The sequence below is a fragment of the Paramisgurnus dabryanus genome, chromosome 6, assembly GCF_030506205.2.
Source record: "Paramisgurnus dabryanus chromosome 6, PD_genome_1.1, whole genome shotgun sequence".
Taxonomy (NCBI): domain Eukaryota; kingdom Metazoa; phylum Chordata; class Actinopteri; order Cypriniformes; family Cobitidae; genus Paramisgurnus; species Paramisgurnus dabryanus.
In genome coordinates this window covers 14,748,013-14,768,024 of record NC_133342.1, presented here as the reverse complement: position 1 = coordinate 14,768,024, position 20,012 = coordinate 14,748,013, and the positions used below count along the sequence as shown (strand labels likewise).

At 38.2% G+C, this 20,012-nt stretch overlaps 2 protein-coding genes across 2 annotated transcripts; both read left to right on the top strand.

The window, feature by feature from the left end:
* Positions 1 to 5,602: 5,602 nt before the first annotated feature.
* Positions 5,603 to 6,757, top strand: psmb11a (proteasome 20S subunit beta 11a). Its single transcript, XM_065265902.1, has one exon. It carries the CDS (start codon positions 5,603 to 5,605, stop codon positions 6,746 to 6,748), a length of 1,146 nt encoding a protein of 381 aa, XP_065121974.1. The 3' UTR covers positions 6,749 to 6,757.
* Positions 6,758 to 7,233: 476 nt separating this feature from the next.
* On the top strand, positions 7,234 to 18,819 carry psmb5 (proteasome 20S subunit beta 5). The gene is made up of 3 exons (XM_065267516.1): positions 7,234 to 7,474; positions 10,026 to 10,332; positions 18,113 to 18,819. The coding sequence occupies exons 1-3, from the start codon at positions 7,259 to 7,261 to the stop codon at positions 18,397 to 18,399; spliced, it is 810 nt and encodes a 269-aa protein (XP_065123588.1). The 5' UTR covers positions 7,234 to 7,258; the 3' UTR covers positions 18,400 to 18,819.
* Positions 18,820 to 20,012: the final 1,193 nt, after the last annotated feature.

Genomic DNA, 20,012 nt, shown 5'->3' with positions numbered 1-20,012 from the left:
TTTGACAGAAGTTTATTTTAGTAGGCTATCTGGCTGTTAGCATTATTAGCATGAAGTTAGCATGATTAGCATGAAGCTAGCATGATTAGCATGAAGCTAGCATGATGTTAGCATGATCAGTATGAAGCTAGCATGAAGCTAACATGATTAGCATGAAGCTAGAATGAAGCTAACATTTATTCCGTTGCTAGGGTACTAAGTTTGGTTGTTAGGGAGAAAATTGGCATCCCATAATGATCAACCTTCAAGCCACAAGTAAAACGGTCCAACCCCCGTGTCTGTATGATGTTCTGAAGCGGAGATATAAGGCTTTGTTTATTCCGTTGCTAGGGTACTAAGTTTGGTTGCTAGGGAGAAAATTGGCATCCCATAATGATCAACCTTCAAGCCACAAATAAAACGGTCCAACCCCCATGTCTCTATGATGTTCTGAAGCGAAGATATAAGGCTTTGTTTATTCCGTTGCTAGGGTACTAACTTTGGTTGCTAGGGAGAAAATTGGCATCCCATAATGATCAACCTTCAAGCCACAAGTAAAACGGTCCAACCCCCGTGTCTCTATGATGTTCTGAAGCGGAGATATAAGGCTTTGTTTATTCCGTTGCTAGGGTACTAAGTTTGGTTGCTAGGGAGAAAATTGGCATCCCATAATGATCAACCTTCAAGCCACAAGTAAAACGGTCAAACCCCCGTGTCTCTAAGATGTTCTGAAGCGGAGATAAAAGGCTTTGTTTATTCCGTTGCTAGGGTACTAAGTTTGGTTGCTAGGGAGAAAATTGGCATCCCATAATGATCAACCTTCAAGCCACAAGTAAAACGGTCCAACCCCCATGTCTCTATGATGTTCTGAAGCAGAGATATAAGGCTTTGTTTATTCCGTTGCTAGGGTACTAAGTTTGGTTGCTAGGGAGAAAATTGGCATCCCATAATGATCAACCTTCAAGCCACAAGTAAAACGGTCCAACCCCCATGTCTCTACAATGTTCTGATGCTGAGATATAAGGCTTTGTTTATTCCGTTGCTAGGGTACTAAGTTTGGTTGCTAGGGAGGAAATTGGCATCCCATAATAATCAACCTTCAAGCCACAAGTAAAACGGTCCAACCCCGTGTCTCTAAGATGTTCTGAAGCGGAGAAATAAGGCTTTGTTTATTCCGTTGCTAGGGTACTAAGTTTGGTTGCTAGGGAGAAAAATGGCATCCCATAATGATCAACCTTCAAGCCACAAGTAAAACGGTCCAACCCCCATGTCTCTATGATGTTCTGAAGCGGAGATATAAGGCTTTGTTTATTCCGTTGCTAGGGTACTAAGTTTGGTTGCTAGGGAGAAAATTGGCATCCCATAATGATCAACCTTCAAACCACAAGTAAAACGGTCCAACCCCCGTGTCTCTACAATGTTCTGATGCTGAGATATAAGGCTTTGTTTATTCCGTTGCTAGGGTACTAAGTTTGGTTGCTAGGGAGGAAATTGGCATCCCATAATAATCAACCTTCAAGCCACAAGTAAAACGGTCCAACCCCCGTGTCTCTAAGATGTTCTGAAGCGGAGAAATAAGGCTTTGTTTATTCCGTTGCTAGGGTACTAAGTTTGGTTGCTAGGGAGAAAAATGGCATCCCATAATGATCAACCTTCAAGCCACAAGTAAAACGGTCCAACCCCCGTGTCTCTATGATGTTCTGAAGCGGAGATATAAGGCTTTGTTTATTCCGTTGCTAGGGTACTAAGTTTGGTTGCTAGGGAGGAAATTGGCATCCCATAATAATCAACCTTCAAGCCACAAGTAAAACGGTCCAACCCCCGTGTCTCTAAGATGTTCTGAAGCGGAGAAATAAGGCTTTGTTTATTCCGTTGCTAGGGTACTAAGTTTGGTTGCTAGGGAGAAAAATGGCATCCCATAATGATCAACCTTCAAGCCACAAGTAAAACGGTCCAACCCCCGTGTCTCTATGATGTTCTGAAGCGGAGAAATAAGGCTTTGTTTATTCCGTTGCTAGGGTACTAAGTTTGGTTGCTAGGGAGAAAAATGGCATCCCATAATGATCAACCTTCAAGCCACAAGTAAAACGGTCCAACCCCCGTGTCTCTATGATGTTCTGAAGCGGAGAAATAAGGCTTTGTTTATTCCGTTGCTAGGGTACTAAGTTTGGTTGCTAGGGAGAGAAATGGCATCCCATAATGATCAACCTTCAAGCCACAAGTAAAACGGTCCAACCCCCATGTCTCTACGACACTCTAAAGTTAAGATATTCCATCTGGGACGCTTTTATTCCTTTATATGGGCATGTTTCCTGCCCCATTATAAGTCAATGGGAAATTTTGGGGGCCTCTTACACCCCAGGGGTACATCTTACACCCCATTTTGATGTATGTTCTTACAGAGCCTGTCCGCCTCCTTAAATGTGGTAAGCCACAAGTTTCTACAAGTTTCTCACTCGCAGCTATGACCCGTCAAAGTTTGTCTCCATGTTAAGTAAATGGGAGTTTTGGGGACTTTGAGCGCCCCGTTTAGGAATTTGGAAGGTCCCATCAGTTAGAAAAGATATAGCACACTAAGTCAGACCAGTCTTAAGGTCCGTGGAAAATTTGGTGCATGTAGCTTGAAAGCTCTAGGACGAGTTAGTGTCAGAAATTTTGGGGTGCTAAGAAGAATAATAATAACTAGATATTAAAGTTTGAAGACAAACTTTATGTTGGCTTGAAAAAGCGTAGCCTGAACGTTTAAAACGGATTGACAGAAGTTTAGTTTAGTAGGCTATCTGGCAGTTAGTATGTTTAAGTATGAAGCTAACATGATTAGCATGAAGCTAGCATGAAGCTAACATGATTAGCATGAAGCTAGCATGATGCTAGCATGATTAGCATGAAGCTAGCATGATGCTAGCATGATTAGCATGAAGTTAGCATGATGCTAGCATGATTAGCATGAAGCTACCATGATGCTAGCATGATTAGCATGAAGCTACCATGATGCTAGCATGAAGCTAGCATGATTAGCATGAAGCTAGCATGATGCTAGCATGATTGGCATGATGCTAGCATGATTAGCATGAAGCTAGCATGATGCTAGCATGATTAGTATGTAGCTAGCATGAAGCTAGCATGATGTTAGCATGATTAGCATGAAGCTAGCATGATGCTAGCATGATTAGCATGAAGCTAGCATGATTAGCATGTAGCTAGCATGATGCTAGCATGATTAGCATGTAGCTAGCATGAAGCTAGCATGATTAGCATGAAGCTAGCATGATGTTAGCATGAAGCTAGCATGATGCTAGCATGATTAGCATGAAGCTAGCATGATGCTAGCATGATTAGCATGAAGCTAGCATGATGCTAGCATGATTAGCATGTAGCTAGCATGAAGCTAGCATGATGCTAGCATGATTAGCATGAAGCTAGCATGATGCTAGCATGATTAGCATGAAGCTAGCATGATTAGCATGAAGCTAGCATGAAGCTAGCATGATGCTAGCATGATTAGCATGAAGCTAGCATGATTAGCATGAAGCTAGCATGATGTTAGCATGATTAGCATGTAGCTAGCATGAAGCTAGCATGAAGCTAGCATGATTAGCATGAAGCTAGCATGATTAGCATGAAGCTAGCATGATGCTAGCATGATTAGCATGAAGCTAGCATGATGCTAGCATGATTAGCATGAAACTAGCATGATTCTAGCATGATTAGCATGAAGCTAGCATGATGCTAGCATGATTAGCATGAAGCTAGCATGAAACTAGCAAGATTAGCATGAAGCTAGCATGAAGCTAGCACGAGGCTTGCATGATTAACATGAAGTTAGCATGAGAATAGCATGATTAGCATGAAGCTAGCATGATTTAACGTGAAGCTAGCATGATTAGCATGATGCTAGCATGATTAGCATTAAGCTAGCACTATTTAGCGTGCAGCTAACAAGATTTAACATGAAGTTAGCATGATTTAGCATGAAGTTAGCAAGATTTATTATGAAATTAGCATAAAGCTAGCATGAAACTAGCATGAAGCTAGTATGACTTAGCATGGAGCTAGCATGAAGCTAACATGACCCAAAGACCCAACCCCCATGTCTCTAAGATGTTCAGATCCAGAGATATAAGGCTTTGTTTATTATGTTGCTAGGGTGCTCAAATTGGTTGCTAGGGGCGTGGTTTAATACCTCAGTAGGAATCCTAAGAGACTGATTGGATGCCTGAGTAAAATGAGCCCACCCCTATGTCTCTATGACACTCTGGTGTAAAGATATCCATCTGGGCTTTTTATAATGGTAGTCTATGGGAGATGTTGCTAGGGTACCCAAAATTGTTGCTAGGGGCGTGGCTAAATAGCTTTGGGGCGATCCTAAGAGACTGATTGGATGACTGAGTAAAATGAGCCCACCCCCATGTCTCTACGACACTCTAAAGTAAAGATATTCCATCTGGGACGCTTTTATTCCCTTATAGGGGCATGTTTCCTGCCCCATTATAAGTCAATGGGAAATTTTGGGGGCCTCTTACACCCCAGGGGTATAGCTTACACCCCATTGTGATGTATGTTCTTACAGAGCCTGTCAGCCACCTTAAATGTGGTAAGCCACAAGTTTCTACAAGTTTCTCACTCACAGCTATGACCCGTCAAAGTTTGTCTCAATGTAAAGTCAATGGAAATTTTGGGGTGTTCGAGACCCCCGTTTAGGAATTCGGAAGGTCCCATCAGTTAGAAAAGATATAGCACACTAAGTCAGACCAGTCTGAAGGTCTGTGGAAAATTTGGTGCATGTAGCTTGAAAGCCCTAGGACGAGTTAGTGTCAGAAATTTTGGGGTAGAATAATAAGATATAAGTTTAATAGCAATAACAATATATTGGCTTTTTCAAGCCAACATAATAAGTTTAAAAGCAATAACAGTATGTTGGCTTTTTCAAGCCAACATAATAAGTTTAAATACAATATCAGTATGTTGGCTTTGTCAAGCCAACATAATTAAGATACCATACCATTACAGTTTATTATAAGGTAGGCTAATTAAAAAGCCTATTTGTGATTAGTGTAAAACACCAATTATAGAAAAAAACCATGGTTTCAGAATTTAGCAATATAAACAATCACAACCTATCAAAGTGTTAAATTGTTTCTTGCCATAATACTTCCATCAACACACACAATTCAACTACATGGGTAATTAGCATTTCAACTGAATTCAGTTTCCTTATTCACAGCAGGGTTTTTCCATTGTTCATCAATATTTGATGAGAATATTTTGTGGGGTTTGCATTTTTAGTCTGTTTTAAACTGCAATCTAACAGAAAACCTTGTATCAAGTAAATCTCTGTGTATGTTATCTAATATGGGGGTAAGTGAATGAGTTAGCCAAGCGGAACTTATAAAGTCTCAGCACTTTTCATAAGTTACGAGCTGAAGAGTCGCTTCACTGTTGTGCCTGAATGGCGACCACACAAGCGTAATATCAGATATAAAAACTATGATTCTTGCTGAGACAACACATATTCTCTCAAGGATATGTGTGTATGTTTCACTTTACCTCATATATAAATCCCTGCCTTCAAAGGGGACCTTTTTGGTAGTGTGGCTCCAACTTACTAGTTCCTAGAGGGAAAATGGCTCTTCAGGATGTGTGTGGTTTTGCAGACACCTTTGATGACATCAGCCCATGCACTCCAAATGAGATGGGAACTCATTGGATGCCACAATCAGAGTTTGAGACTCCTTTTCATTTTCTTTTCCTCCCTCAACAGAACAGCAGAACCCACGGAGTTCCATCTCTGTCACCCCATCAACGACCTTTCCAGTTATCACATGGCACCACCACTCTGGGCTTTACATTTCAAGGTGGCGTAATAGCTGCTGCGGACACGCGTGCCAGCTGTAAGGGACTAATCTGCTGCCCAATAAGTCAGAAAATTTTACCCATCCATTCTCACCTGGTTGTCACAACTTCAGGTAGCGGTGCAGACTGCATGCTATGGGAGCGAATCCTCACCCGTGAAATGAGGCTCTACCAGCTTCGTCATCGCAGGAGATTAACAGTCAATGGTGCTGCAAAGCTTCTCTCCATGATGCTTCATCCATTCAAAGGCACTGAAGTATGCGTGGCGGCAACTTTATGTGGATGGGATGGAGAAGATGCCCAGATAACACCGGAAACTCTTCAGACCAGCACGAAAGCAGATGTTAAGAAACACAACTGGCATTTATCTATTTCAGCTGATAGACTAAACAGTGAGACAATGTCCACAACAAATCAGCAGGAGATCCTAAAAGATGCTAATGTGCCACATCCATCAGTGTCAGATCAAAATCCAGAAAGCACGATTTCAACTACCGCAGGACAGCTTGGTCCCAGGGTGTGCTATGTGTGCAGTGATGGCTTGCAACTAAAAGGAGATATCATCTCAGTGGGCTCTGGGTCACCATATGCATATGCTGTCCTTGATGATGGTTGGAGATGGGGAATGAGTGTGGATGAAGCTGTGGCACTGGCACGGGAGGCTGTTTTTAGAGCCACACGCTGGGATGCTTACTCTGGGAATAATGTGGATCTTTTCCACATCACTGCCCGTGGCTGCAGGCGCAGAGACAGAGAGGACCTGAAGGAGGAGTATTACAGAGAGAAAGAGAGAATAAAGGAGAAAATCAAAGAGAGGGAGAAAGAGAGACAGAAAAAAGATGAGGTTGAGCTGGATGAAGATGGATATGATAAAATCATTACACCGAGAATAGGAAGAGAAGAGGCACAAAAATGAAAAGTAATTACTTAATATTTTCAACAGCAGAAGGATTCTGTCATTAACTTAATGACAGAAAGAACCATTATAAGAGGACACTGAGAGGACAAATTTAAGACTAATTAATTAAAATTATATATAAAAGCCATGCTAATTATTTATTTCATTATTCACTCAAATTTAATGCACATGCTTTTCATTTGATGTAAAACATGTCATAAATAATAAAAACATCTTTGTGTATTTTAAGTATACATATAGGATTCAAGGTGAACAAATTATGAGTCCAGAAATTTTGATCCATTTGCCTGTGCGAATGCCATGTTGTCTCCTTTGAGAAGGTGTTTGTGCCAGTAATAATTTAAGAAAAAAAGATACATAAAAATAAATATGTGAATACGTAAAAGCCAGTCCATTGCTAGTTTAAGCGGTCATCCGGCGCAGTAGATGGCGCTATATAATCCTCCATTCTAAACATTTCACTAAAGGAAGGAAGTAGGGCGCTTCTGTAGCATCATTAACTAAAACATGGCGCTGTCTAGTGTATTGAGGAGTGAGTCTGCGAATTTCTCTGATCAGTTTGACCGGCCTTTCGCTCACAGCTGCGGGCTCGGTCAGACGGATCTCGGCTTTGGAGCCGCGCTTGGAGACAGCGCTAACTTCGCCGTGAAGCCGCTGGGTGGAGAGGATGAAGTGGAGAGAAAGATTGAGTTTCTTCACGGAACGACCACCTTAGCTTTCAAAGTGAGTTCATTAGCCTACAGTAGAGCATCTGTCTTGTTTGAAACCTATATACGGCCACTGATCATCTAGAACTTAACAAATTATTTTTTTAAACCAGTATTTAAATCGACTTGATCCCGTGGCCTGAATTTATTGCACATATTAACAAATGCACTAGACTGACTAAAACAGAAGCCTGTTCATTTTAAACAGTTAAGTAGACCAGTGTCAAACTAGACTATTTTTTGTTTTTGCTTGTTGTACTTGGTTGTTACTGTTTAACCTCTGTAAATTATGTAAAATAATATGCACACGTGTTTATAAATATGGTCGAGGTTCAGTTTGTCTATAATTTCCAATTTGTCACAAACAGCGCCCCCTTTTATTTTTTCAGCCTCAATAAAGGCCCAGCGTCCACAACACCTGCCTATCTATAACTTTGTTTTTATTCTAAGCTCGCTTGCTGCAATTTCACATTTTAAATGCGTGATTAAATTGGCTATACATTTTTTTAATAGTTAATAAGAAGGAAAAATATATCAATAACCGTAAAGTTATAATACATGTGACGCAAGATGACGCAGCATCTTATGTGCGTGTTCATTGTGGCCTACGGTGGTTTGTCTAATCAGAAACGCCAACTTTAATATACAGTACCACTATAGGCTTATGAAGCTTAAAGAGTAAAGTAATACATTTTGGGGCAGTTTCCCAGACATGGTTTAAGTTAATCCAGGACTAGGCTTTAGTTATATTAATCATTACATACAGAAAAGCCAACTTTTAATATACAGTACCACTATAAGCTTATGAAGCATCTGTATGCTTAGGACATTTAAGTAGTTTTCACAACATGCCTACCAAAAATCACTACTGTTATGCATCTTGAGACAAAACAATGTCACTGATATATGTTAAGACATGCATTTTAGTCTGGGACTAGGATAAGCCCGGTCTAGGAAACCTCACCCGTAAGTAGCTGACAACATTTACATCAAAATTGACTCTTTTGGCTTTTAGTATGAATATGTAAACCATTGTGCTTTAAAACATTTAAGAAAATTTTTATTTAGGATTAAACTTAACTAAGAGTCTCCCACATAAACCAGTATAAATCTGTGATTTTTTTATTACATCATTCTGCACTTAAAGGACAAGTTCGGTATTTTACACTTAAAGCCCTGTTTTCAGAGTGTTTATGATGAAATAGAGTGGTTTTGACTGAAATTTCGCGGCTGCCCCGAGAATTTTCGGGTGTTTGTTGTTTCACCTCCCACTTCTACAATGGGTGCATAGGTGCACTGGAACAATCCTTCCTAAAATGCATTAAACTTTCTTTTACAAAGACGTGAAACTCACCGAGTGGTCAGGGGTGTTCACTGATATGCTCACGCAAAAATTGCTGTATAAACCTGTATAAATATTTTTTTTTCTGATGAACACGAAAAAAGATATTTTGATAAATGATTGTAAGCACACAGCGGCTGTAACCATTGACTTCAATAGAAGGAAAACAAATATAATGGAAGTGTTGTGATAAATGTTGAAGAAGATATTTTGATAAATGATGGTAAACACACAGTTGATGGTACCCATTGAATTCCATTTTATTTGTTTTTCCTACTATGGAAGTCAATGAATACAGTCAGCTGTGTGCTGCTTACCATCATTTATCAAAATATCTTCTTTTGTGTTCAACAAATAAAAAAACTCATACAGGTTAAGAAGAACATGAGGATGAGAAAATTATGAATATTTATTTTTGGGTGAACAACTATCCCTTTAAGATAATTTTAGCCTGTTAGATACTTGAAACATTTTAAGAGGATTGCTTTTATTCTTTTTCTTAGATTGCATAATACTTGTATATGAAGCTTTCTTTTTTTATTAAAACAACAAAGTAGAAACATCTTGCATACGTTGTTTACTTTTAACATTACATTTAGTTTCAAAATATGTGAAAAAGTTTTGTATTTTCTTTATAAAATCTTGTTTAATCATCTTGAACAAATCAGTTTTTCTAGATCAATATATACTTTGTTCTAAAAAAGTACCTTTCTTTGTCTGTGTATAGTATGTTTAATATACACCAGTCAACATTTGAAGTGGATCAAACTCTTTCATGAAAGCCGTCTTAAAATTTTGAACAATACCTGTTCTTTGTCTTAGGGCAACTTTGAGCTTTAACTCTTTCCCCGCCATTGACGAGATATCTCGTCAATTAAGAGAAAACGCTTCCCCGCCAATGACGAGATTTTCAGTCTTTCCGCAATACCGCTATTATCCATATTCAAAAGCTGATTGCAAAAGAACCACTAAAGATAGGATGAAATGTTTTTTTTTTGTTTGAAAGCAGAGGGTCTGTTCTTTCATTTGGTATATTGTATGTTTATATATTTAAAGAAGAACATTTTCTGGAAGGCATTAAACTTTGGTGAAAATCATGAAAAACGCTGGCGCTGGCTGGCAACTTTTTTTTAAAACGCTGGCGGTGAAAGAGTTAATGATCCACGTCAAATGTTGACTATAATGTATACTATAATATACTGTAACATGTCTTTTGTCTCTTCAGTTTGAGCATGGCGTTATTGTGGCTGTGGATTCCAGAGCGACCGCCGGCTCCTACATCGCATCGCAGACGGTAAAGAAGGTAATTGAGATCAACCCGTACCTGCTTGGCACAATGGCAGGTGGAGCCGCAGACTGCAGTTTCTGGGAGCGACTGCTGGCCAGGCAGTGCCGCATCTACGAGCTGCGCAACAAAGAGCGCATTTCAGTGGCAGCTGCATCCAAGTTATTGGCCAACATGGTCTATCAGTACAAAGGAATGGGCCTCAGTATGGGGACAATGGTGTGCGGCTGGGACAAGAGAGGGCCAGGTAAATATCACATGCATTTCTTGAATAACAACTAGTTTTAGCTGTTTGTGAATATCTAATGCATTTCAGTACATTAAAGGTTTGACTTTTACGCAAAAAATATCTATTGGGTCTTCCTGGCCTTTTTATGTAACAAGCAATGCTAGTAAGTGCTTATTTGATTCAGCTACACTTTTTGTAATTGCTTGTTTTATTAGGTAAGTAGGGGAGAGCGGGGCACAACCTAACGCTTTTTGGTTTTGGCTCAATCATTCAAAAAATAATTGAGTTTGATTAATTATATTTTTACAAAAGCAACACACACATCTCTGCTACAAATTAACATTTGAAGTTTGTTTCTAGTACTTACCATTCTTGGACAATTACACCAAACGTGACAGAAGTGCAAACGTTACAACTTACCCCATAGGTGGGGTTAATTGTAACAGGCAGGGGGTTAGTTGTAACACTTACCAAAAATTAAGTTTGCGAGCAAATCTTTCAATACTATTTTGTCTATATACTTGAAGTGGATATTGTTTATATATCTGTCTATAATAGACGGGTATCCACACTGTATTTATTCATCCAGCCCTTGTCTAACAGTAGTTCAATTATAAATGGATACAAATGTCTAAATATGTGAGCAAAATCAGCACAATTATTACAAAACATTTTTTTTATACGTGACCCAGTCTATAATAACCATACTATAGTTTCAAAATCAAATTCTGAGATAATGAGCATCAAAGTCTGATTTTAGCCATTTGTTTCATTATGATTTCAATCTTTGTGACCTTATTCAATCAATATTACAGATACGAACAAAAATACATTTGACACACGATTTTTTATAAGACAGGCACATTTATTTTGTTTGGCAGCCAGCAATCATTCATGCATAGTCTATTTAAAACAACGGCAAGAATTACGCTAACATTAGCGGTTTTCATATCGTAAGTGCTGAGGGGTTAGTTGTAACACAGCGTAACAATTAACCCCGCAGGATCAAAATATTTTCAAAGCCACTAAAAAAGTTGCCAAGAGCTGCAGACATATTTCAAAACGATACTGTGTTGTAGTCAACAAGACACTGATTAATATGACTTAGCATTGGATTTGGTATCTTACACACCCATCTTAGAAACCGAAATATACATGTGATGAAAAATTGACTTACATGCCACCTAAAACACTCGTTCATCAATAACTCTCTGGGAAAACGTTATACATTTCCAATAATTTGCGGGAGATCGTCTTTTGGCAGCGTGAAAAAAATACAGCAAAAACAAAACGCTCAACCTTGTGCAACAATGTAAACCGTCCGTGTTACATCTAACCCCACGTTAGTTTTTGCCCCGCCCACCCCTTCTACTTGGGGTGGGTTATGATGTTCTAGTGATTTCAGATGTTTTATGACATTTTGTAGTTCAGCTATTCTGGAGATTATATATTGGCTTTCTGACTGTGTTCAGCAAAAATGTGTCTTGCTTTATTACTTTTAAGGCGCTGCAGCCACAGCCATACGTCTTCAGATGGACATCTTTGGCTGTCTTGCGCTGCGTTGTTTTTAGACAGTGCATCATCTTAAAAATAGCCAAACACTCAAAAACTTGTCTCCAGAACACTGTATTCCCCTCAATGTTATTACTAGTAGTTTGTTTCTAAAAGCAGCAATATTTTTTGGTATAATAAATCCCCACCCCAAGGCAACATTGTTGATTGGGATCTTGTAAACCGGAAACCAATTGTATAAAATGTAGTATTACATTTTCTAATGATTAGTTGACTACTTGATTTATTGACTAACCTCTGACTAGTCGATACTGAAAATGTTATACTGTTGCTAGCACTAATTACAAACATGTTCTTGATATATTATTTATATTGAAAAACTGCAGTAATTACACATTTATATTGTTATCGCTACTGAAACAAATGATTTGAGATTTTAAGTGAGATAATTTAATCGGAAAGTTTGTACATCAGATATATGAAGTATTCTTATATAATATTATCTTTTGTGCACTAGGACTGAGGAATTTGATAAAATTATAGATTTGTTATAGCAATGTATTTAAATTCAAGGTGGTTTGCTGCAGTGCTCTCATCAAAGGCGTTAAGCAGAAACCTAACAGCTGTGATCTGTTTGCTATCTGAAATAGCATTGCGATGTAAAAGATTGTCTGAAGGGACCAGAATTTTCCCATTTATGTTTTGAGTGATTGCTGCAGTTGGCATGGGGACAAATTAGGCGATTACTTTCTGTGCTGATTTGACCCAGGCTTTCTGCTGAAATAGCTTTGTAAAAATAGCTCTATCACCATAATTTCCTGCCAGTCTCCACCAGTGGGAATGTTATTTTAATATGCAGCACCATAACTTTGTCTTGGAGATGAACCACAAACTGCACGTTAATGGACTTTCAGGACCTTTGCTTTTCTAGGCCGTGATTGATGTCCATTTTTGTTAATTGGGCTATGCGTTCAGATGTCTAAGAGGCTTTTAATCTAATTGTCTTAATGGCAAGCGTTTGCCCATTTACAGTTCATTTTGTATCACTCCAACACAGAGCACAATTTTAAATAAAGCCCAGCTGAAGCTTCTAAAAGAAAAATTGCCACTGCAAAATTTGCTTTAGGTTGAGTTAATTCACCACACATCCACCAGATGGCGCAAGTGCTATGAGACTATCTGTGAGTGCCGCATCCCTCAATTTCAGACACTGAGGTGCTGTAACGGGCTCTACATCACGCCCGATGTGTTTAAAGAGGACCTGCGCAGTGACACAGTAATGGAAAATCAATATGCTGGTGACTGTGGGCCAAGAGAGAGCAACACTATGATAGACGCTGCTGCGCTCAGCCAGGGCGATCGAGTCGCATGCAAAATCCCATCAGTTCAGTCATCTGGCGTTTATGCAGAGAATGACACAAGGTAGCATGGCCCCCAAAAAACCTTTGCGTAGATGGCAAACAAAATGAGATGGGAAATTTCACAGTTAATTTGTGAATAATGACTGCTGTTAAAAGTTTAATAGCAGTGTCGGGTATTACAATGCGTTTGATTTAATAGAGAGGTAAATGTTGTGCAAATAAGCCGAGCAATATTTGGCACACTTATATCTGTGATGAAGTGCCTTTTTGCTGCAAAGGATAAATTTAATAAAGGACTGTACTGAGGTATAGGCAAAGATGGGGATAATAAAATTTTATGCAGTGCAACTGCTTTTAGAGAGACTGTAGGGACCCTAGAGCTTTAGTGTTTGTATTGTTGTTGTATTTGTTTTATGAATCTGTTACTGCCATGTCTGGTTCAGGCTGTCTGAAGAGTAAAAGTGACCTATTTGAGATCTCATTGAAACCCTTTTCATCGATGGGATGTTGGTTTTGGAGCCATTGCCCAATTTGAAAATTTAAAACACAGCACTGCATTGTAATAGTCCATACACAAAGATAAAGCAGCCCGTCTGTCGATCAAACAGAAAGTATTAGTTCATCCTAAAAAAAAATTCCCATTTTTTTGCATACCCTCAAATTGTTCAAATTAGGGCTGCATAACAACTAATCGCTTGCAGAATAAAATTTTTGTTTACATCATATATATATATATGTGTGTGTACTGTGCATAATAATTGTGTATATATAAATACACACATATGCATGTAAAATGTTAAGAAAAAAATATTTGTATATATTAAGCATTCATATTTATGAATAATATAAATTATATGTGAATATAAAAATGTATAAACACATGTAAATATTTCTTAAATATGTACATGCATCATGTGTGTATTTATATATACATAATTATTATACACAATACACATATGATGTAAACAAAAACTTTTGCAAAAAGTTGTGATTAGTTGTTGTTATGCAGTCCTAGTTCAAATCCCCTATGGCTTTTTTGAAAAATAAGCATTTTGGTTTTTAGGAACAAGGAAAGCCGTAGTGGTTTGAACAACTTGAGGGTGATTAAAAATGACAATTTTTATTTTTGACTTTAAGTTGGCAATGCTGATGCTGCAGAAAGGCATCTTTTTAATTATAGCATCGACATCTTTGACATCTTTTTCATCATGCCATCTACTTTTGACATCCCTAGTGTCGATTTGAATTGCATTTCTGAACTTTGGATCGATACATCAAAGCCAGCCTACGATGGCATCAAGATGCTAAAATAAGTTACTGTAGACATGAAAATATATTTTTCTGATTTATTTTAATTTAAGGGCAGATCATGTAGTAATGCAGTCAGATACACTGTCAAAAACAATTTGCACTGTACCATTAAGGTACAGATGTGTTACCTTTGGTGTACCAAAATATGCAATTGAGGTACACTCTTTAGATACAAATGTGTACTTTTAAAAAAAGCGCTGCCCATTTGACAGCTTTTAACCTTTTTTTAAAGTGTAGTATCTAGTAACTAACATTGCTTTAACTTAAGCTAGAAGTATAGTCCCGTTTTTATGCATAGGCGAGGGTTGCCAGTTTTTTGTAACGATGTGTGTACAAGAAAACATACGTGTCCAGTTAAGGATAAGGCTGGGTATCAATTCAGATGTTCAAGATTGATTCAATTTATCTATCAATTCGATTCCGATTCTCAAAGCGATTTTTATACTCGATTCTCAATTCAACTTAGTAAATATATATTTAATACAAACACTATATTTATAAAAAATAACAGTGGACATAAGGTTACAAGTGGGTAATTAATAAAAAGAAATTAAGAGCCACAAACCTGTATATTAAAGGATTAGTCCATTTTCTTAACAAAATCCAGATAATTTACTTACCACCATGTCATCCAAAATGTTGATGTCTTTCTTTGTTCAGTCCAGAGGAAATTATGTTTTTTGATGAAAACATTCCAGGATTTTTCTCATTTTAATGGACTTTAATGGACCCCAACACTTAACACTTAACGCAACACTTTTTTTCAACGGAGTTTCAAAGGACTCTAAACGATTTCACACGAGGCATAAGGGTCTTATCTAGCGAAATGATTGTCATTTTTGACACGAAAAATAAAAATATCAACTTTTAAACCACAACTTCTCATCTATATCTGGTCCTGTGATGCGCCAGTGCGACCTCACGCAAAACGTCATCACGTCAAGAGGTCACGGATGATGTATGCGAAACTACGCCCCAGTGTTTACAAGTGTGGAGAAAGAGGACCGTTCCGACGTTGTTGTATGTCAAATGATACTAATTAATGTCTTTGTGTCAGTTTATTGTTTAAAATGGTCCGCAAATGTGCGTTTCAGATATGTAACACGTGACCTTTCTATGTCACTACGTAATTACGTGAGGTCGCGCTGTGGCGTCACAGGACCGAACATAGATGACATGTTGTGGTTTAAAAGTGCATATTTTTTATTTTTAATGTCAAAAATGACAATCGTTCCACTAGATAAGACCCTTATGCCTCGTTTGGGACCATTTAGAGTCCTTTGAAACTCCGTTGAAAAAACTGTTAAGTGTTGAGTTAAGTGTTGAGTGTTGGGGTCTATTAAAGTCCATTAAAATGAGAAAAATCCTGGAATGTTTTACTTAAAAAACATAAATTCTTCACGACTGAACAAAGAAAGACATCAACATTTTGGATGACATGGTGGTGAGTAAATTATCTGGATTTTTTTTAGAAATTTTAGGTACACTTGGGTACATTAAAACAGAACCCATCTCTAATTTTCAAAAGCATACAATTATGTTACATATAATACAATTTTGATGCAAGATGAAAACTGTATGCTGAAAAAAGTCACAACAGTCGCTTTCCTTGATCAAACAGGATCAGGCTATTTCATAAAAAAAAAATCGATTTGTGGCCTTTGAGAATCGATTTTGAATCGATCACGTACAAAAATAACAATGATTAATACAAAAATCTATTTTTTTTGCCCAGCCCTAGCTCTGTTGTCACTTTTATTTATTTGAAATCAAAATCAACACGAAATGACACATAATGTGTTAAATAGGATAACACAAAACAATTAACACATCCCTAGAGTGTAGTATGTAGGCCAGGAGATGCATTGCATTTTGTCGCAATGCACATGCGTCAAACGTCTGCTAACGTAAAAAAAAAACAATACTTTGCAAGGCTTTGTGTCCGATTGTGTGCGTACATTTGCACACATGTAAAAACAGACTATACCACTCCAGGCTTTATTGTAATGTTAATTACAGGAAGTAATACTAAAAGCTTGCTGTGAAAGTGTAGACAACTTCTGTGCTGTCAGGAACTGCACATGTCAGCGGCACAGTTGGGCTACTAACTTCACAACATATGATGATGACTCTTTCAACTGCTGTTTCCTATATTCGTGTGCATGAATGCATAGAAGACTCAGACACGAGTCGACACACCGAGATGCTTTGCTTTCCGAGCAGCCGCGCTCATCAATGGCACTCGTAACCAAGCATAGCTGGGTGACAATCAGAAGAGCAGTCAGCCAATCACCTGTGTGTATTTCTTGATGTTAGCGTTCACGTGCAGGCAGTCACACTTTTAGTCTGTCACGTCTAACTGCCTGTCACCTTTGTGATGGAGTGCGATCGTAACGTTTTGCGGGATCGCAACTGCATCGTCGCCTCGGCTTTACGAGGTCTCGGAAATTCAAGTGCCTCGTTTCCTTTTGGTGTCACCTTCTTTTCCCTTTTCACCCGTGTCTGTTATCATCATGGCAAATCCAGGTGTTGTGTGTAAAAAAAATAAAAACCCAAAGCTCTCAATGAGAACCGATGCATTTGGGGTGAATGAGACTCGATGCTGCATTTCACCCTGTTTTTAGTCTTTGCACTTGACTCTAAAAATGCCAAATTACCCTGCATATTCAGGGAGCAGCAACGATTATCAGGTCGAGCTAATGACGCGTACAGAGGATGTAATTTACTTGTGGAAACGATCGTACGTTCCTAGCCTTAGTTTCAGATAGACTGTCCTTAAAATGTCTCTGTGAGCCAATTTAGGGTCCTTGAACTTTAAGTAAAAGTTTTCAAGCAGTCTAACTCCAGGATGATAAAAAGTGTGTATCAGTTTGTAGGAGTGATGATCTTCGTGAATCTGGATTGGTCTGACCCACTCACTCTTTAGGGTCCGTCTGCAGCCTGGTTTTGCCGGAGTGCAGATGGGACCTAGTCACCGCTATTGGGTTATACTTACGGTAGGGGTGTTTCGTCATACCCCACCCCATGGCACACACTTTTGAAACGTGTCTGGCAAAGGTGATCCATTGCTGGAGCAGGCAGTAGCCCTGCAGTCCACTGAATTTGAGCTACGTCATCCATCATGTTTGGGTGAGAGGTCAGGACTTCAGGTGTAGATCAATAATTAATTTGGATGTTTTTGGAGCAATCAATAGCGCCTGGAGCACCGTCTCGGGGTGAATGCCGCGTTCAATGCAGGCTTACATTTAGCTTGCTTAATATGGGCAAGGTGGTAGTAACGGCTTCCTTTCATTTTTCCTTTTTTGCCTTTCATGCCGCAGCCCTCAGGTGACCCCAGATCAAGCTTCAGCTATTGAATATCTGGGTGTCAGGAAAAAATAGACTACTGAATGTTTCCCATGATCCCTTTTCACACATGTACCCTTGGAGAAGGATCAAGCTTGTATTGTTAGATCATTATTTACAACCTTGTGGTCATAACATCGATCCATCTACTGAATTCTCTCTTAAGGGTTTTGCTTTTTTTAAATGCCTTCATCGTTCTTGGCGGCACCAACTCTTTTTAACACAACAGGACATAAAGCACTGCTGATTGTGTTGTTTTCTCATTGCAGGGCTCTACTATGTGGACTCCGAGGGTAACCGTGTGTGCGGAGATCTCTTTGCGGTGGGCTCGGGCTCCATGTACGCCTATGGCGTGGTTGACAGCGGCCTTCGCTACGACATGACCGTAGAGGAAGCTTGCGACCTGGGCCGCCGCGCCATCTACCAAGCCACCTATCGTGACGCCTACAGCGGAGGCCAAGTCAACCTGTACCACGTCCATAGTGATGGATGGAAGAGGGTCTCTCAGGACGACGTGCTTCTACTGCACCATAAATATCAGAGCGAGAAGGCATAAAGGGAGGAGCTGAGTAAATAGGGTTGGGGTTTGATAAGAGTAGAGAGGGGTTAAAGGCACTTCTCAAACATCAAATTGGCAGAATAACGACCTCCAGTGGAAGTTATGGAAAGCTTTTGTGTGAAAGCTGGTTCATTTTTACTCTGTTACATAACAGAATAGATCAGTTTCTGTTATTTTTCCTCATGTATGTTATTTGTTAGTTATCAACCACAGTTTCAATAGTATTACAGTTGTAGCCATTGGTCTGAAATGTAAGAAATTCTTTGTGAAAGTAAGGGGGCGCTGTATCCCAGTGGACACGTGACGGGCCAAAACTCCAGTTGGCCGGCTCTTGTTGAGTGGGAGTGGGCTTCTGTTCTCATCACACATGTATCTGCACACTAAACCTACTCTCAATAAACCTTGGATTTTTGCTAAGCGGTTTGTCTTGTATTTTTTTAATCCTTATGTAGCAAGTGGTAATTCAGAGACCTGAATGTCATTGCATGCATGATGCACTGCAAAAAATGACTTTCTTAGTATTTTTGTCTTGTTTTCAGTAGAGATATCTAAAAATTCTTAAATTAAAATGCTTTTTCTTGATGAGCAAAAGGACCTAAGAAAATAAGTCTATTTTATAGAAAAAAATATCTGCCAATGGGGTTCCTTAATTTAAGCAAAAGTTTCTCATCCCAATGGCAGATATTTTTGCTTGTTTTAAGCATAAATTTACTTAGATGGTTTATTTTTAAAAACTAAACTTATTTGCATATGTCATTTTTCTCACCAAGAAAACACAACTTGATTTAAGAATATTTAGATATTTCTACTAAAAACAAGACAAAAATACAAAAAGTCATTTTTTGCAGCGTATTTATGGATTTGAGACATATATAAAGTTTAAATGTCATTGTTTTCCATTAGATAACCATATGTAGAGGTGTGTTGCATCTAGAAATAAATTGTGACCCTTAAGTCTCAATCAAATTACACTGCAAAAAATGACTTTCTTAGTATTTTTGTCTTGTTTTCAGTAGAAATATCTAAAAACTCTTCAATTAAGATGCTTTTTCTTGAAAAATGACCTAAGAAAATAACTTATTAAGTCTAGTTTATAGACAAAAAGTATACAATTGCAGTGAATTTGTGTTTAAAGCAAGCAAAAATATCTGCCAATGGGGTGAGAAAAAAAATCTTAAAATAAGTTTTCTTTTTTTCTTAACCCCTTAATTAAAGCAATGTTTTCATACCCCAATGGCAGATATTTTTGCTTGTTTTACTCATAAATTTACTTGAATTGTTTTTTTTTGTCTAAAAAGTAGACTTATTTTCTTAGGTCATTTTGCAAAATATATCTTGATTTAAGAATATTTAGATATTTCAACTGAAAAGAAGACAAAATACCAAGTCATTTTTTTTGCAGTGTATTTATGGATTCGAAACATGTATAAAGTTTAAATGTCATTGTTTTCAAATAGATAACCATATATCTAGCTAAATGACCTAAGAAAATAAGTCTAGTTTTTGGAAAAAACATATACAATTTCAGTAAATTTGTTCTGAAAACAAACAAAAATATCTGACAATGTGGTGAGAAAAAAATCTTAAAATAAGCTTTCTTAAACACTTAA